Source organism: Plecotus auritus (assembly GCF_963455305.1).
Source record: "Plecotus auritus genome assembly, chromosome: 2".
NCBI lineage: Eukaryota > Metazoa > Chordata > Mammalia > Chiroptera > Vespertilionidae > Plecotus > Plecotus auritus.
In genome coordinates, this window is record NC_137771.1 from 66,098,006 (window position 1) to 66,111,383 (window position 13,378).

The 13,378-nt window shown below is 36.0% G+C and overlaps 1 protein-coding gene across 1 annotated transcript in view; it reads right to left on the reverse strand.

Moving 5' to 3' along the window:
- Nucleotides 1-13,378, reverse strand: part of COL24A1 (collagen type XXIV alpha 1 chain) — a gene marked incomplete at both ends in the record, with an annotated part of 318,029 nt that overhangs the window by 137,592 nt on the left and 167,059 nt on the right. The window contains one exon of the mRNA XM_080655503.1: nt 12,041-12,085. Within this exon, the coding sequence (XP_080511629.1) occupies nt 12,041-12,085 (45 nt within the window). The remainder of the gene's footprint in view (nt 1-12,040; nt 12,086-13,378) is intronic.

Below are 13,378 nucleotides of genomic sequence, written 5' to 3' on the forward strand. Positions count from 1 at the left end.
TGGGCCCCATCTTCCCAATTCTAAAAAGCAAGGAGAATGGATAAGACAACCCCTCTTATACTTTCCAGTTCTAAAATTCTATAATCTCTATATATTAAAGGCTAAGAGACCATCCAACTGTTCAACTGCCTTATTGTCTGGTAGGTATGATGTGCACTGACCGCCAGGGGGCAGACGCTCAACGCAGGAGCTGCTGAGCTGCTCCTTGAACCAGAGAGGAGGGAGCCTGATTCCTCAACGGGGCCACATGATTTCACCTTCGGCCATGGCTTATGTTGTTGGTGGGGCACTGTCAGTCTGAAACTGGTTTACTGCACACTTGTGTTTGTGTTCCACACCCTGTACTACAGCAGCTTTGTAGAGTGCCTTCTCACACTCAGGGACCCCTCAGGGGATGTCGGAGAGCCAGTTTCGGCCCGATCCCCACAGGCCAAGCCCAGGGACCCCACTTACCAGAGAGACCCCATTCACTCCGCAGGTGCCCTTCAAGCCGCAGCCCCGCCCCAGGTGTGGCTGGCCAGGGAGGGACCACAGGAGGTTGGCTCCAGGGTGTGTCTGGCCCATCTCACCCAGTCCCACCCCGCCGGCCACCTTCCAATTTAATTTCCTTTCAATGTGCATGAATCCATGCACTGGGCCACTAGTTTAATCATAAGAAAAAGGAAAAGCACTCTGGTATTTAAAAGTATTTGAAATCTTTTAGGACTTCTGGTCAAGATGGCAGAGTAGGTAAATATGATATTCATATCTCCCCACAACCACATCAAAATTACAACAAAACTGTAAAAGAACCATTATTCACAACTGCCTGAAATCTAGCTAAAAAGAGGTTCTATAATTGAAAATACAAAGAAGCCATATCAAGACTGGTAGGAGGGGCAGAGACATGGAACAGGCTAGTTCCACACCCACATGTGGGCTGGCATAAGTTATGAAAAAATAAGGAAGGAAAAAGGGAGATTAGAGAGGAAGAAGAATGTTTTCAAGAGACTGTCTTTATTCTCTCTTTAGACAACAACAAATGCTTCTGAACTTCTCTGCCAACTGGTTGGATAATGGTTTTTTGCAAGAGCACTTAATTGATACATATCACATTTTTTAGGGCTCAAGTGTAGGAGAGCATCTTTAAAATGTACTGCAGAGAAACCTAGAAAGCTCTCCTAAAAGGTGAAGATACTATTTGCAAGTAACAACACACTGGGTCACATATTTCTTTTCATTATGATCTCTTGTATCACTTATTCCTGCTAGTTCTGAATTTCTATCCTATATAGCTTTGGCATCACTAAGTGATTGGCCTATCCTTGGCTTCATTTTGTGCCTCTAAGACTGTGTATGATGTTGCCCACTAATTCTCTAGGATTAACTTTTAGAGACCTTTGGTTTAGGTTTTGCTCCACTGTACAATATGCTAGGTAAATTAGTAGTACCTTACAGGTAGAAAACTCCCTCTGGGTAGAGAACAGGGTCTTGAAATACGCTGTTGAGGATAATCATAATAGCATTGTGCTGAAAATACTGAAGCTTAATCATGCTTTCACTGCCTGTTTGAGAAGGTGGAGCAATTTCACAAAAATTCCATGTGAATTCTTAGGTTCCTCATACTGCTAATTCTCTCTAAGGAGGTTAGCAAAGTGGCCCTGTGTATCATCATGCTGGCATTTCATCTTCTCCATTACTTAACTCAGGGTATGGGGAACTGTGGCTGGCCTGTGTAAATATACCTAGATTCTCTTTATACAGCAGCAGCTTGAAGCTCTCGTGCCATAGCATCAGCAGACCTTTGGAGTCCTTAATAATTTGAAAATGCCAATCAGGTTATATGTCAACATTGCCAAGGACAATTTACAAATTCTCAATTCATAATATAAATATCCTGACTCCTTACGTAGGAAGTGAAGAATAATGGAAGAGTTCTATCAAAGTATGCTGAATTCTAGAAGGTATTTAGTTATCCAATAAGAGGCCAAGACTGCAACTCAGCTATTTCTCAGCTACCTGGGGTACCAAGTGTAGCCAAATAGGTTTCTTCCTTGTTATTATTCAAGAAGCAAGCCCACTGGGAATTATAAAGCAAAAACTTTGAGTATGGTTTTATATGACCCTTCTCTTGAATTGGAGTTCTGAAATACATAGAGAACAAAAAGAAAAAATGATCAGTGTTCTCCTCCTTTAATGACCAGACCCTCAAAACCATCACTAATTGATCTAACCACTGTCACAGATGCCACATAGGTTGGTCTAATTATGAGGCAACCATATATATTTTAAGCTGGATCTTGAAGAGAGGGAGGGCAGAGAGCACTTCCAATTTATGGTGGTTTTGAATTTTAAGAGTGAGATTTCTCAAGGGCAGTTTAAGTGACTCTCTACATAGTTAAGTCTCTAAAATAATCCCCAGTGGGATATTAATAGAGTTTATCATGACTTGTTTGGTAAGTCATTGGTTACTTGGAAGATACTATATGTTCCTCAAGTATTGCCTCTTAGGAACATTGCATCTGCACATCTGTGTAGAAGAGTTCATAGCAGTCCAGAGATTGATGTCCTTACAATGGCTCTTTGCTGGTTTCTGAGAACTTGGACTTTGGGAAGGCTCCTATCATTTCTGGAACTTATGAGAGTGCTTCTTAGCTGAGTATCCAAACTGTGCAAACAATATGGTAATGCTGAACATCTGCTTTAGTTCTGGAATTTTGGTATGCACTAGGTAGAGGCCGCCTATATGACCAGCTCCCAGTGAAAACCATGGGCATTGAGTCTCTGATGAGCTTTTCTGGTAGGGAACATTCCACACTTCAAGTCCCAGCTCATGGCTGTGTGCTTCTACTACGAGAAGACTGGAAAACTGTGCTGGTTTCTTCCGGACTTCATGCCATTTGCCTGTTTCCTTTGCTGGCTTTGCTTTGTATCCTTTCACTGTAATAAATCTTAGTCTTGAGTATGACCATATGCTGATTCCTGTGAGTCCTTCTAAGGAATCATCAGAGCTGGGAGTAAACTTGGGGATCTTCTGGCACAGTATCTTAGAGAACCTGAATTAATACTATCTCCAGGAGAAACTTGAAAACATAGAAATAGAACTGCCTTGTTATCCCTCAACAGATGATTCAACAATTATGAGTCCCCATTTCCTTATAGGTAAGGAAAAACCTTGGAGACTGGACCAATTCCGTCACATTCATGTCCTTACTACTACATGACACTGAATTGTTTAGATTTGCCTACCGTAACTAGATGTGCACACAGTAGTCTCCACAAATAAGTGGTACTGAACTGATTCTAATTGCCATCTGGTTGTCAGTTATTTTGACCCCAAACTTATTTACTGAATTTCTATCATATGTCAGCATGTGCTAGATAATTAGGAAACCAAAACGAAAAACTCCCTGTTCACAATAAGGCAGAAGAAATGCAGGTTAGTATATATGGCACCGAAAAGGGAATTCTAAATCAGCAAAATCCTCTTATTCAGAATGTATACAATCTCTCAGTTTCATCTAAGATATACTAGATAGAAACAATGAAAATAAAATAAGTGATTATCAAACAGGTTTTCATGATGGGCATGTCATGTCAGCATGTCTATTGACACCAATTAGAAAAAAAGAACTAATACTTTAGCAATAAAGAACCTCTAGTAATTCTGCCATGGGGAACAAAATCATTGCCTTACTTAAAAAAAAAAAATCAGTGTAACTGATTGAACTTCAACGGGCATGTCAGACTGATATATCATTAAAAAGGCATTAAACTATGCTGTTTCCTGATACATAAAAGTTCTAATCCAGACTAATAGCTATTTATAAATTTTTCTCATATTTTTTAAAAAAGAATTCTTTAGGAGTATTTCATTTCTATCAGGGAGAAAGACATGAAAACTCCTATCTTAACACTTTTCACCATCATAGAATTTTCATGGTATTTTGCAGGAATGCATGCTACGGTTGTCTGAAATATTTCTGACATAATGAAATTCATAAGCATGTAATTTAAAAAGTATGCAGTAAGAATTTATTCCATTATGTTTTCTCCCTGTCCATTGTATTTCTTAGTAAATTGATATTTTTGAAATAGTTTATTCCTTTTGTTTCCCCTCCATCAATTTTTCATATTTTTAAAATATTAATTACTTGACATTGGTCTTGGCAATTATTTTTTAGATATAACTCAAAAAGCAGAAGCAACAAAAGCAAAAATATATAGGTGGGACTCCTTCAAACTAGAAAGCTTCTGCACAACAAAAGAAATCACCAACAAAATGAAAAGAAAGCCTACTGAATGAGAGAAAATATTTGCAAATCATATATCTGATAAGGGGTTATAATCCAAAATAAATAGAAACCTCATACAACGGAATAGCAAAAACAGACACTTTTATTGTAAAAAATGGGTAGAGGATATGAATAGACATTTTTCCAAAGACGATATACAGATGGACAACAGGCACATGAAAAGATGCTCAAAATCACTAATCATCAGGAATATGCAAATCAAAACCATAATAAATATCACTTCACACCTGTTAGAATGGCTATTATGAAGAAGAGAAGAAATAAAAAATGTTGGAAGGATGTGGAGAAAAGGCAACCCTTGTGTACTGTTGGTAGGAATGTAAATTGGTACATCTTTATAGAAAACAGTATGGAGGTTCCTCAAATAACAAAAAAATAAAACTACCATATGATCTACCAATTTTACTTGTAGGTACTTATCCAAAGAAAACAAAAAACATTAATTTGAAAAGATTTTTGCATCCCTTTGTTCACTATAGCACTATTTACAATAGCTAAGATATGGAAACAACCTAAGTGCCAATCAATGGATGACCAAATAAAGGAAATGTGGTATATATGTATACAATGAAATACTATTCAGCCATAAAAAACTCTTGCCATTTGCTACCACCAAGGCATGTTATAATTAAACTGTCAAAAGTTAAAGACAAGGGGCAAATCTTAAAAGTAATAAGAGAAAAATCTACTTGCTGCATACAAGGGAATCCCCATAAGACTATAAAGAGATTTTTTAGCAGAAACCTGGCAGGGCAAAATGGAGTGGGATGATATATTTAAAGTGCTAAAAGAAAACAATGCCAACCAAGTATACTCTACCTGGTAAAGCTGTCCTTTAGAAATTGAAGTGTTTTCCAAAGTTGAAGGAGTTTTTTTCCACTAGACTAGACTTATAAGAAATATTAAACAGAATCCTCAAGCTGAAATGAAAGGATGCTAAATATGAAAGTATAAATCTCACTGGTAATGGTAAGTAAATAGTTAAATTCTGAATACTCTGATGGTGATGAGTAAATAACTTATAATTCTAATTTAAAGATTAAAAGACAAAAGTATTAACAATAACTATGACTATAAAATTTTTTAATGGACATAATTAGAAAGACACAAATGGTGACTGCAACAACAAATATTTGTGGAGGAGGGAGCTTTAGTATATGTTCAAAGGTATGTTATTATCAGATTAAAATATACTGTTAGATGATGTTTTATGTAACCCTCATGATAAACCACAAAGCAAAAGCTTATAGTAGATATACAAAAGGGAAAGAGAAAGGAATCAAAGCATACCACTATAGAAAATTATCAAATCACCAAGAAAGAGAGAAAGGAAAAAAGAAAGGAACAAAGGAACTACAAAATAATCAACAAAATTGCAATAGTAAGTCCACACTAATTACTTTAAATGCAAATGAATTAATTCTCCCATCAAAAGACACCGAGTAGCTAAATGGATTTTTAAAAAAGCAAGTCCAAATATATGCTGCTTTTAAGAGACTCAACTCAGCTTTAAGGACACACACAGACTGAGAATGAAGGGATAGAACAATACATTTCATGAAAATGGAAACTAAAAGAAAGGAGAAGTAGCTATATTTATCAGACAAAATAGACTTTAAACCAAAGACTGCAACATAGCTTTAAGGGAAATCCTTTAGCACACTCTTGCAACCAAAGTGCCATGCATAGACTCCTTCTATATAAAAATTTAGAGCTGCCATTTCTCAAAAGCTGTGAGTGCCATGTTGCAGTATTCCTATCAAAGAAAAGAATAACATGTTTGTAGCCAAAGAATTCTAGAATTTATCAGCCCTATGGTAGTTGTCAAAGCAACTTTTACTTATTTTTCTTAGAGCATTTGTATAACAGAATTAATGTTTTGGTGAAACTATGTGTATAATTCTTCACTCATTTTGTAGATGGTATATCACTTAAGAATCAAGTCTTATTTAGTTGCATTTAGTTATAGCAAATAATGAGTGTTTAATACATATATTTTAAATAATAGAATAAATGAAAAAAATAAGTTTCCCAGTGTCTTTCACTTTAATTGGCTATAAGAAATCACAATATCTTGTCAGCTCTGCCTAAGAGATTACAGAGTAAAATTTTAATTTGCCCTTTCCCAAATCTTTCTAACCATTGACTTCCAAGGATGCACTTCTTTGTTGCATTCAAAGACAGGACAAACTTGTGATTGCTTGCCACATAGAAAAGAACTTTGGAACTGGAAGCAGAAAATTCAAATCTGGAATCCAGATCTATTGCTCACTAGCTGTATGAATGTGAACACATTACATAATTGCTATAAATTTCAGTTTTCTCACTTATAGAATGGCAATACGATCTTACAAGGGTTGTCTCAAGATTTAAAAAGATAATAGGTCACCAATAAATAGATGATTTTTGGGGGGGGGGTATTTCCTCCTCTGACTCCACCTCTATTTGGTCTTGAATGGTTATAATCCAGTTTAGAATCAGCCATCAGAAGCTCTATAATTTAAAGGTGTTGTCATGAGAAGTGGAGTACCTGATTTTGAGGATTATCCATGGCCTTTCCTCTTCTTCTTCCTTTCTGTTCATCAGTCATTTACTAAACAATAGCACACCAGAGGGCAGGCAGAAAAACAGAGAGGACACAGTAGATTGCTTATGAAATCTTGCTAAATTGATAAATTAAGGAATAAATGAAGTAAAATCAAATAGCTGGGTTATATTTTAAGAGATAAATCAATGTGGCCAGACTATAAGACAATCATAAGAATTTTATCAAGTGGGTAGAAAAGTAGCACTAGAACTTAATGTAATCAAGGTTACTTTATGAAAAAAATTCCACATTTTATATTTAAAATAACAGAACAGAAAAGAATCCTGAAAGTGACTGCTGATCATTTTCCAAAGACATCCTAATTGACTGCTATAGGAAAAAGCTTACATGGTTTTGAGTATCAACAAAAAGAAAACATAATAGAAGTTATCACCCCATTCATGGAGAAGGCTATGGTGCCATTGACTCTAAAATATTTAGTCTAGCTCTGTTTGCTCCAACTCCAGAAAGACATAATGAAACTGGAGGGCAGCCAGCGCAAAGAAGACAAACCAGCAGGCAAGAGGAAGACTACAAACATTAAAATTCTCAGAAAAGAGTTATAGATTCTTAGAATTGGAATTATCCTTAGATTCATGTATATTAATTCCTTATGCTTCCATAATATTTCTGATAAATCATAAATAGTTGTAGTTTATCAAAGTCCTATTACATGCTGGAAACTTACTAGAATTCTTCCATTTTGGGAGCCTATGTCCAAAATTATCACCTCAAATATGTCTCAAATATATCCACTTCTCCTACATCCACTGCCATCAGCTTGGCCCAAATCATCTTTCTCTCTCATGCAATAGCATCCTAACTGGTTACCCTCTTCTACTTCTGCTCCTCGCAACCATGGACCAACTCCCCAATCCACTGTAACCAGAATGATCTTAAAACACAAATTAAGTCATGTCATTGGCTTACTTAGAATACTTCCATGATTTCCCACCTACTTTAGGATCAAGTCCAAAGTAAAAATATGACCCTTAATGATTTGGCTCCTGCCTCCTTAACTAATATCACTTCATGTTGCTTTTTCCTTGGCTTATCAAAGTCTATCCACATTGGCTCTTTTTAAGTTTCTCAAAACAGCTAAATGCTTTCCCATTAGGCCCATCTATAATAATAAAAGTGTAATATGTTAATTAGATTGGATAGCCGAATGACCTTCCAGAGGAAGCTGTGGCAGTGGGGGCAGAGGCAGAGGCAGTTAGGGGTAAACAGGCAGGCAAGTGGTTAGGGACGATCAGGCAGGCAGGTGAGTGGTTAGGGAGATCAGGAAGCCAGGAGAGTGGTTAGGGGCAATCAGGTAGGCAGGCAAGTGGTTAGGGGCGATCAGGCAGGCATGCAGAGTGGTTAGGGGCAATGAGGCAGGCAGGCAGAGTGGTTAGGGGTGATCAGGCAGGTAGGCAGGCCAGCGGTTAGGAGCCAGTAGTCCTGGATTGCGAGAGATATTCGACTGCCAGTTTAAACCAGCAGTCGGACATCCCCCGAGGGGTCCCAGATTGCGAGAGGGTGCAGGCTGGGCTGAGGGACCCTCCCCCACCCGTGGGGCCTAGAGTTACATATAACAACCACAACCACCGTTACAGCTAACAGTTATGAAGGCTCTACTATGTGACTGGCTCTAGACTAAGTGCTTTAAGTGAATTACCATATTTAATCCCCACAAGAAACTCTATAAGGTAGTTATTTTCATCTATTTACTGTTGATAAAATAAATATTTAAGGAAATTAAGTAGTTCTTCTAAAAAAAAAAAAAGGTAAGTGGCAAAGGTGGAAAGTATGTCATATTGGATATGCCAGGAATGTTCTTTCTCCCCAGTCTTCCCTCTTCTTTATGGTTGCAACTTGTTATGTCATTTCCTTAAAATTGTCTTTTCTCATCTCCTGAACCAAATTTGGCACCCTTGTTCTTTAAACATTCCTCCTATAAAGTGTATCACAGTTTATAATAATATACTTCTTTATGTGATTATTTAATTCTTGTCAAACGTCTAATAGACCATATAAGTTTCATGAAGGCAGGGATCATATGTTCACTAAATGTGCCTAAATATAAATATCTGCTGAATAAATGACTTAACAAAGTCATCCAAACCTTATAATAATGAGATGTTGAATTACTCTATGGAAGTGTCTGTTTGAGTGTTAAAAAGGCTATTAAAATATTCTTACTGTTCTGATAATGTTTATCAACTAATCCTAACTCTGGTCTTTTGACCAATACTGAAAAAGTACATTATTTTCTCTTCTACAGCTCTTCAAATACTTTCAGCCTAGGAAGTTAAAGACAGAGAGGACTAGCAGTTAAGGTGGGATAATTCCAGTTTATTTAAAAAAAAAAAGAAAAAGAAGAATGCTAGAATGAAGAAGATAAGGGAGCATCTTTTAAAATCAGAGATTTATTTAGGTTATACTTATAGACATTAATTATTCACCTATAGTAAATGAATTTAAGGGGTATACAGACATGAAATGTAGATGGGATTGCTGTATGTGGCATACTCTACTGCAAATTGGCTTCTAATTTGTATAAATTTAGAAAAAAAAATAAAACTGGGGAGATCCAGTTAAAGGCAATTAAATGGCTGTTCAGAAAGACTGGGAAAAGTTAAATCTAGCTATGTGATTACAAATAAACTTAGATATCCCAAAATCATAAAATTGATGTTATAAAGTGAAACCATATCTTTTAATATCTCTAGAGAGTTTTGTTTTAACAGAATTCTGGATTAGATGAACTATGCTTCTAAGATTTTGAAGTCATTACTTACCAGATCCAAAAATATTCTTTAGGCATTTTATATATATTAATTAACTCAAAATAGCCACTAAAGTGGTTAAGATAAAAAGCCTTTATCTCCCATCCTTAATGAGAAAGATGGGATCTCAAACTTGGAAAGGTCCTTTTGTTTGATAATTTATCTGATACTTAAAACCACTCTATAACATTTAGGTAAAGTGGTTGTTCAAATAAGATTAAAATATCCCCAGTTATGTTAATTGACTTGAGGGGGCCTCATTTCACAATGTATACATGTATCAAATCATCACCTACACTATATCTTACAATTTTATTTGTCAAATATACATCAATAAAGATAGCGGCGGCGGGGCGGGGCGGGCCCGGGGGGGGGGGGGGGGGTGGAGATCCCCAGCATGGTATAGTGTTTTGGATTTGGAGTTTGGAGCTCTGGGTTTATATCTCAATTCTGCAATTTATTAGCTATGTAACTTTAAACAGGTTACTTAGTGTGTATCAGTTTCCTCATTTAAAAAACTGGAATAACAAAATGTGTCTTTTCAAATTGTTTGAGAATTAAGTGAACGGCCATAATATAGCACATCACTTGGCATTATGCCTGGCACATAGCAAATGATCAATAAATGTTAATTTCCCTCCAATAACATAAATCCACTGCCTGTGTGGTCTAGTTTCTCTTTGGATAGTACTGGCAATGGCTTCTTACACTATGTGGAACTAGAGCAATACTATTAAGTAAATAACACAGGAGTTTGATAGTTGTAATTTTAAGAAAAGATTCTCTCTATTGGTATTTTAACTTTAGCTATTAATTCTAGTCCTAGATAATAAAAGCCTAATATGTTAAGTGTCTGACTGTTCATTCGACCATTCAACCAGTCGCTAAAAGGTGCATTGACCACCAGGGGGCAGACACTCCAACTAGTAGTTTAGCTTGCTGCTGGGGTCTGGCTGATCGGGACTGGGCGAGATGGGCCGGACATGCCTGGGAGCCCTCCCGCAGTCCCTCCCCAGCTGGCCAACCTCCTGTGGTCCCTCCCTGGCCAGCCGGCCAGCCATGACCGGTCCTGATCGGGACTGGGCGACACGGGCCAGACACATCCTGAAGCCCTCCCATGGTCCTTCCTTGGCCCCTGATCATGCACCGGTGGGGTCTCTCGACCTGGCCTGCACCCTCTCGCAATTCAGGACCCCTCAGCGGATATCAGAAAGCTGGTTTCAGCCTGATCTCCACAGGCCAGGCTGAGGGACCCCACCTGTGCACGAATCCATGCACCAGGCCTCTAGTTTATAGTGTGTGTGTGTGTATAGATATATTATTTTTAAGCAATTCAGAAATGGCAGCATTTAATTTCTTTGAGCAATCTTGGAGAAATGTGAGTTACAATAATTGATTAGAAGTCTTGAAAAATCCAATTGATACAAATATTCCATTGAAATTGCCCTTCAAAGTAAAAACAAGTACATAAAGTTCACCTTCAGGTATTCAGAATTCATTGGTATGGCAATGATCTTTTAAGAGTAAATGGATCTTCTCCTTTTTTTTAATTAATAAGTAATGACAACAACTAAGTATCAGAAATGTATTGTTGTTTTACAATAAGACAAGAAAATATGATTATTAAATTACTGAAGCTTACAAAATAATTTTTAAATTTTTATTTTTATTTAAGTCATAAGATAGGTTATAAGGACTTGAATTTACTCATTTAAATGGTATAACTTGCTTTGTGACAACCCAGCACACTATGTAAATAAATTTAAAAATTACATTAATTTAACATAGTACTTTATATATCTTACATAGGTTCATTTGTTAGAGAATATTTTAGCTGGCTTTATCCATTGTATAAAATAAAATTACTTGTAACATATCTGATTCAAATACAACATGAATCCTCCTACTTCTACAGTAACGTAAATTTTTAAAAGTAAAAAATTTGTTGAGGAAATAAATTATAATATGCATTCTACCACATTACCTCTTAGTTCATTCTATCTTTCAAATATAAAGAAAGGTATCTTCAAACTATTAGACTATTTTTATGGTTTGATAACTTGTAACTCTTTGATAATGAAAAATGTTAAGGTCAAATTTAGTTCAAAATATGATCAGAACTAAAATTAAAGACCACTTATTAGAAACAAGAATGCTCCTGAGACCATAAATATAATTTATATTTGGATGAAAATATTAGTCACTGTGTTTTCCCTTACTTTTATATAGTAGGTTTTATTTGTCACAGCACAAGTGAGTTTTAATTTGTTGTGGATAAGAATTTTTTATTCTGAATTTTATAAGTACTGATCATGGCTAACGTGATTCCTAAAAATGCTTACAGATAATTAAAATATAAAAGTAGGATCAGCATAAAATAAACTTACTGTTTCACCAATCTTTCCAATGTTTCCTTGATCTCCCACTTCTCCCTGTTAATAAAGAATACAAAGTTGCAAAAATGACTATTTTTCAAACAAGATTATTCATATATTACTTATGTTTTCATTTTAATGTAATTATCTAGTTATAACATAGAAAAAGGCAAAAGAAATCTCAGTTATTCAAAACTAGGTTGACAGTTCACTAGACAGCTTTTTTATGGAACATGGCTCTATTTTCATTCAAGTAGTAATAACCTATTTTCTTAAATTACATTTTTCTATTAAGGACTTTTAATCAATTTTTAACCACTTCTACAAATAGAATTTAAAAAATAAAATATTTATTGAGGTATACTCTGCAAAAGGCAGATGGTAGGCACTGTGGAAAATGTTAAAAAGAATACCAATAAAGCCCTTGCCCAGGAATGCTCTATTTGCTTCAGGAAATTAGGTACCTCCCAGCAAACAGGATACATGCCACAGGTAAGTAGCAAAGAACACCATAGGAGCAGGCATGCAGTGGGCTGGTGGAGCTAGAGCTGACTTCACTGGAGAAGTAATGTTATGTTTATAACCATAATTCACAGTCCCTAAAGCTCTGAAAACCCAGTTTTTCACAACTTACTTGGTGACAAGCGTGTCCTAACCTGAATTTATTTGGCAGCAATCCTTAACCTAATCTGAGTCAGGCTGTTTATTATAGTGTTGATTTATTCTGATAAATCTGAACATCTTGACAGTTCACCACAGAAATATTCATGTGTCTAATTATGGTGTGCTGACGCATAGCCTATTGGCACGTTAGGTAAAATACAGTATAATGACCACAATATCTCTGAAAATCCAAACATTAATGATTTCAAATAATGGATTATGAAACTACATTTGAGTTGGGCCCTGAAGAAGAGGTGATATTTACAGTGGTGATGAGAAGAGCCATTTTTGGTGGTGAGATATGGCATGAACAAAGGCTGAACAAAGGCATAGATAGATTAATGATAGGTAGAAGATCAAGTTCAGGGTGTTGCACATAGTTAATCTGACAGGAGTATATGTTTTATTTATAGAAATAGGAGAACAAATCATCAATTGCTGTCTAAAAATTAATAATTATATTACAATGTGGAGTAGTAAATGGTTAAACTGCATTGAATAATACTGTAACCACTAATATGTAGCTGCTTAGCATTTGTAATTGGCTGGTGTAAATTGAAAAATTATGTAGTAATTATATAGTGTCTCAAATGCTATTAGAACCAGTTTTAACATATCACTGGTTCTCTCATTTATTAATGAATTGAACAAAATCTTTTGACATGTGTACATTTTATAAAAGTAATA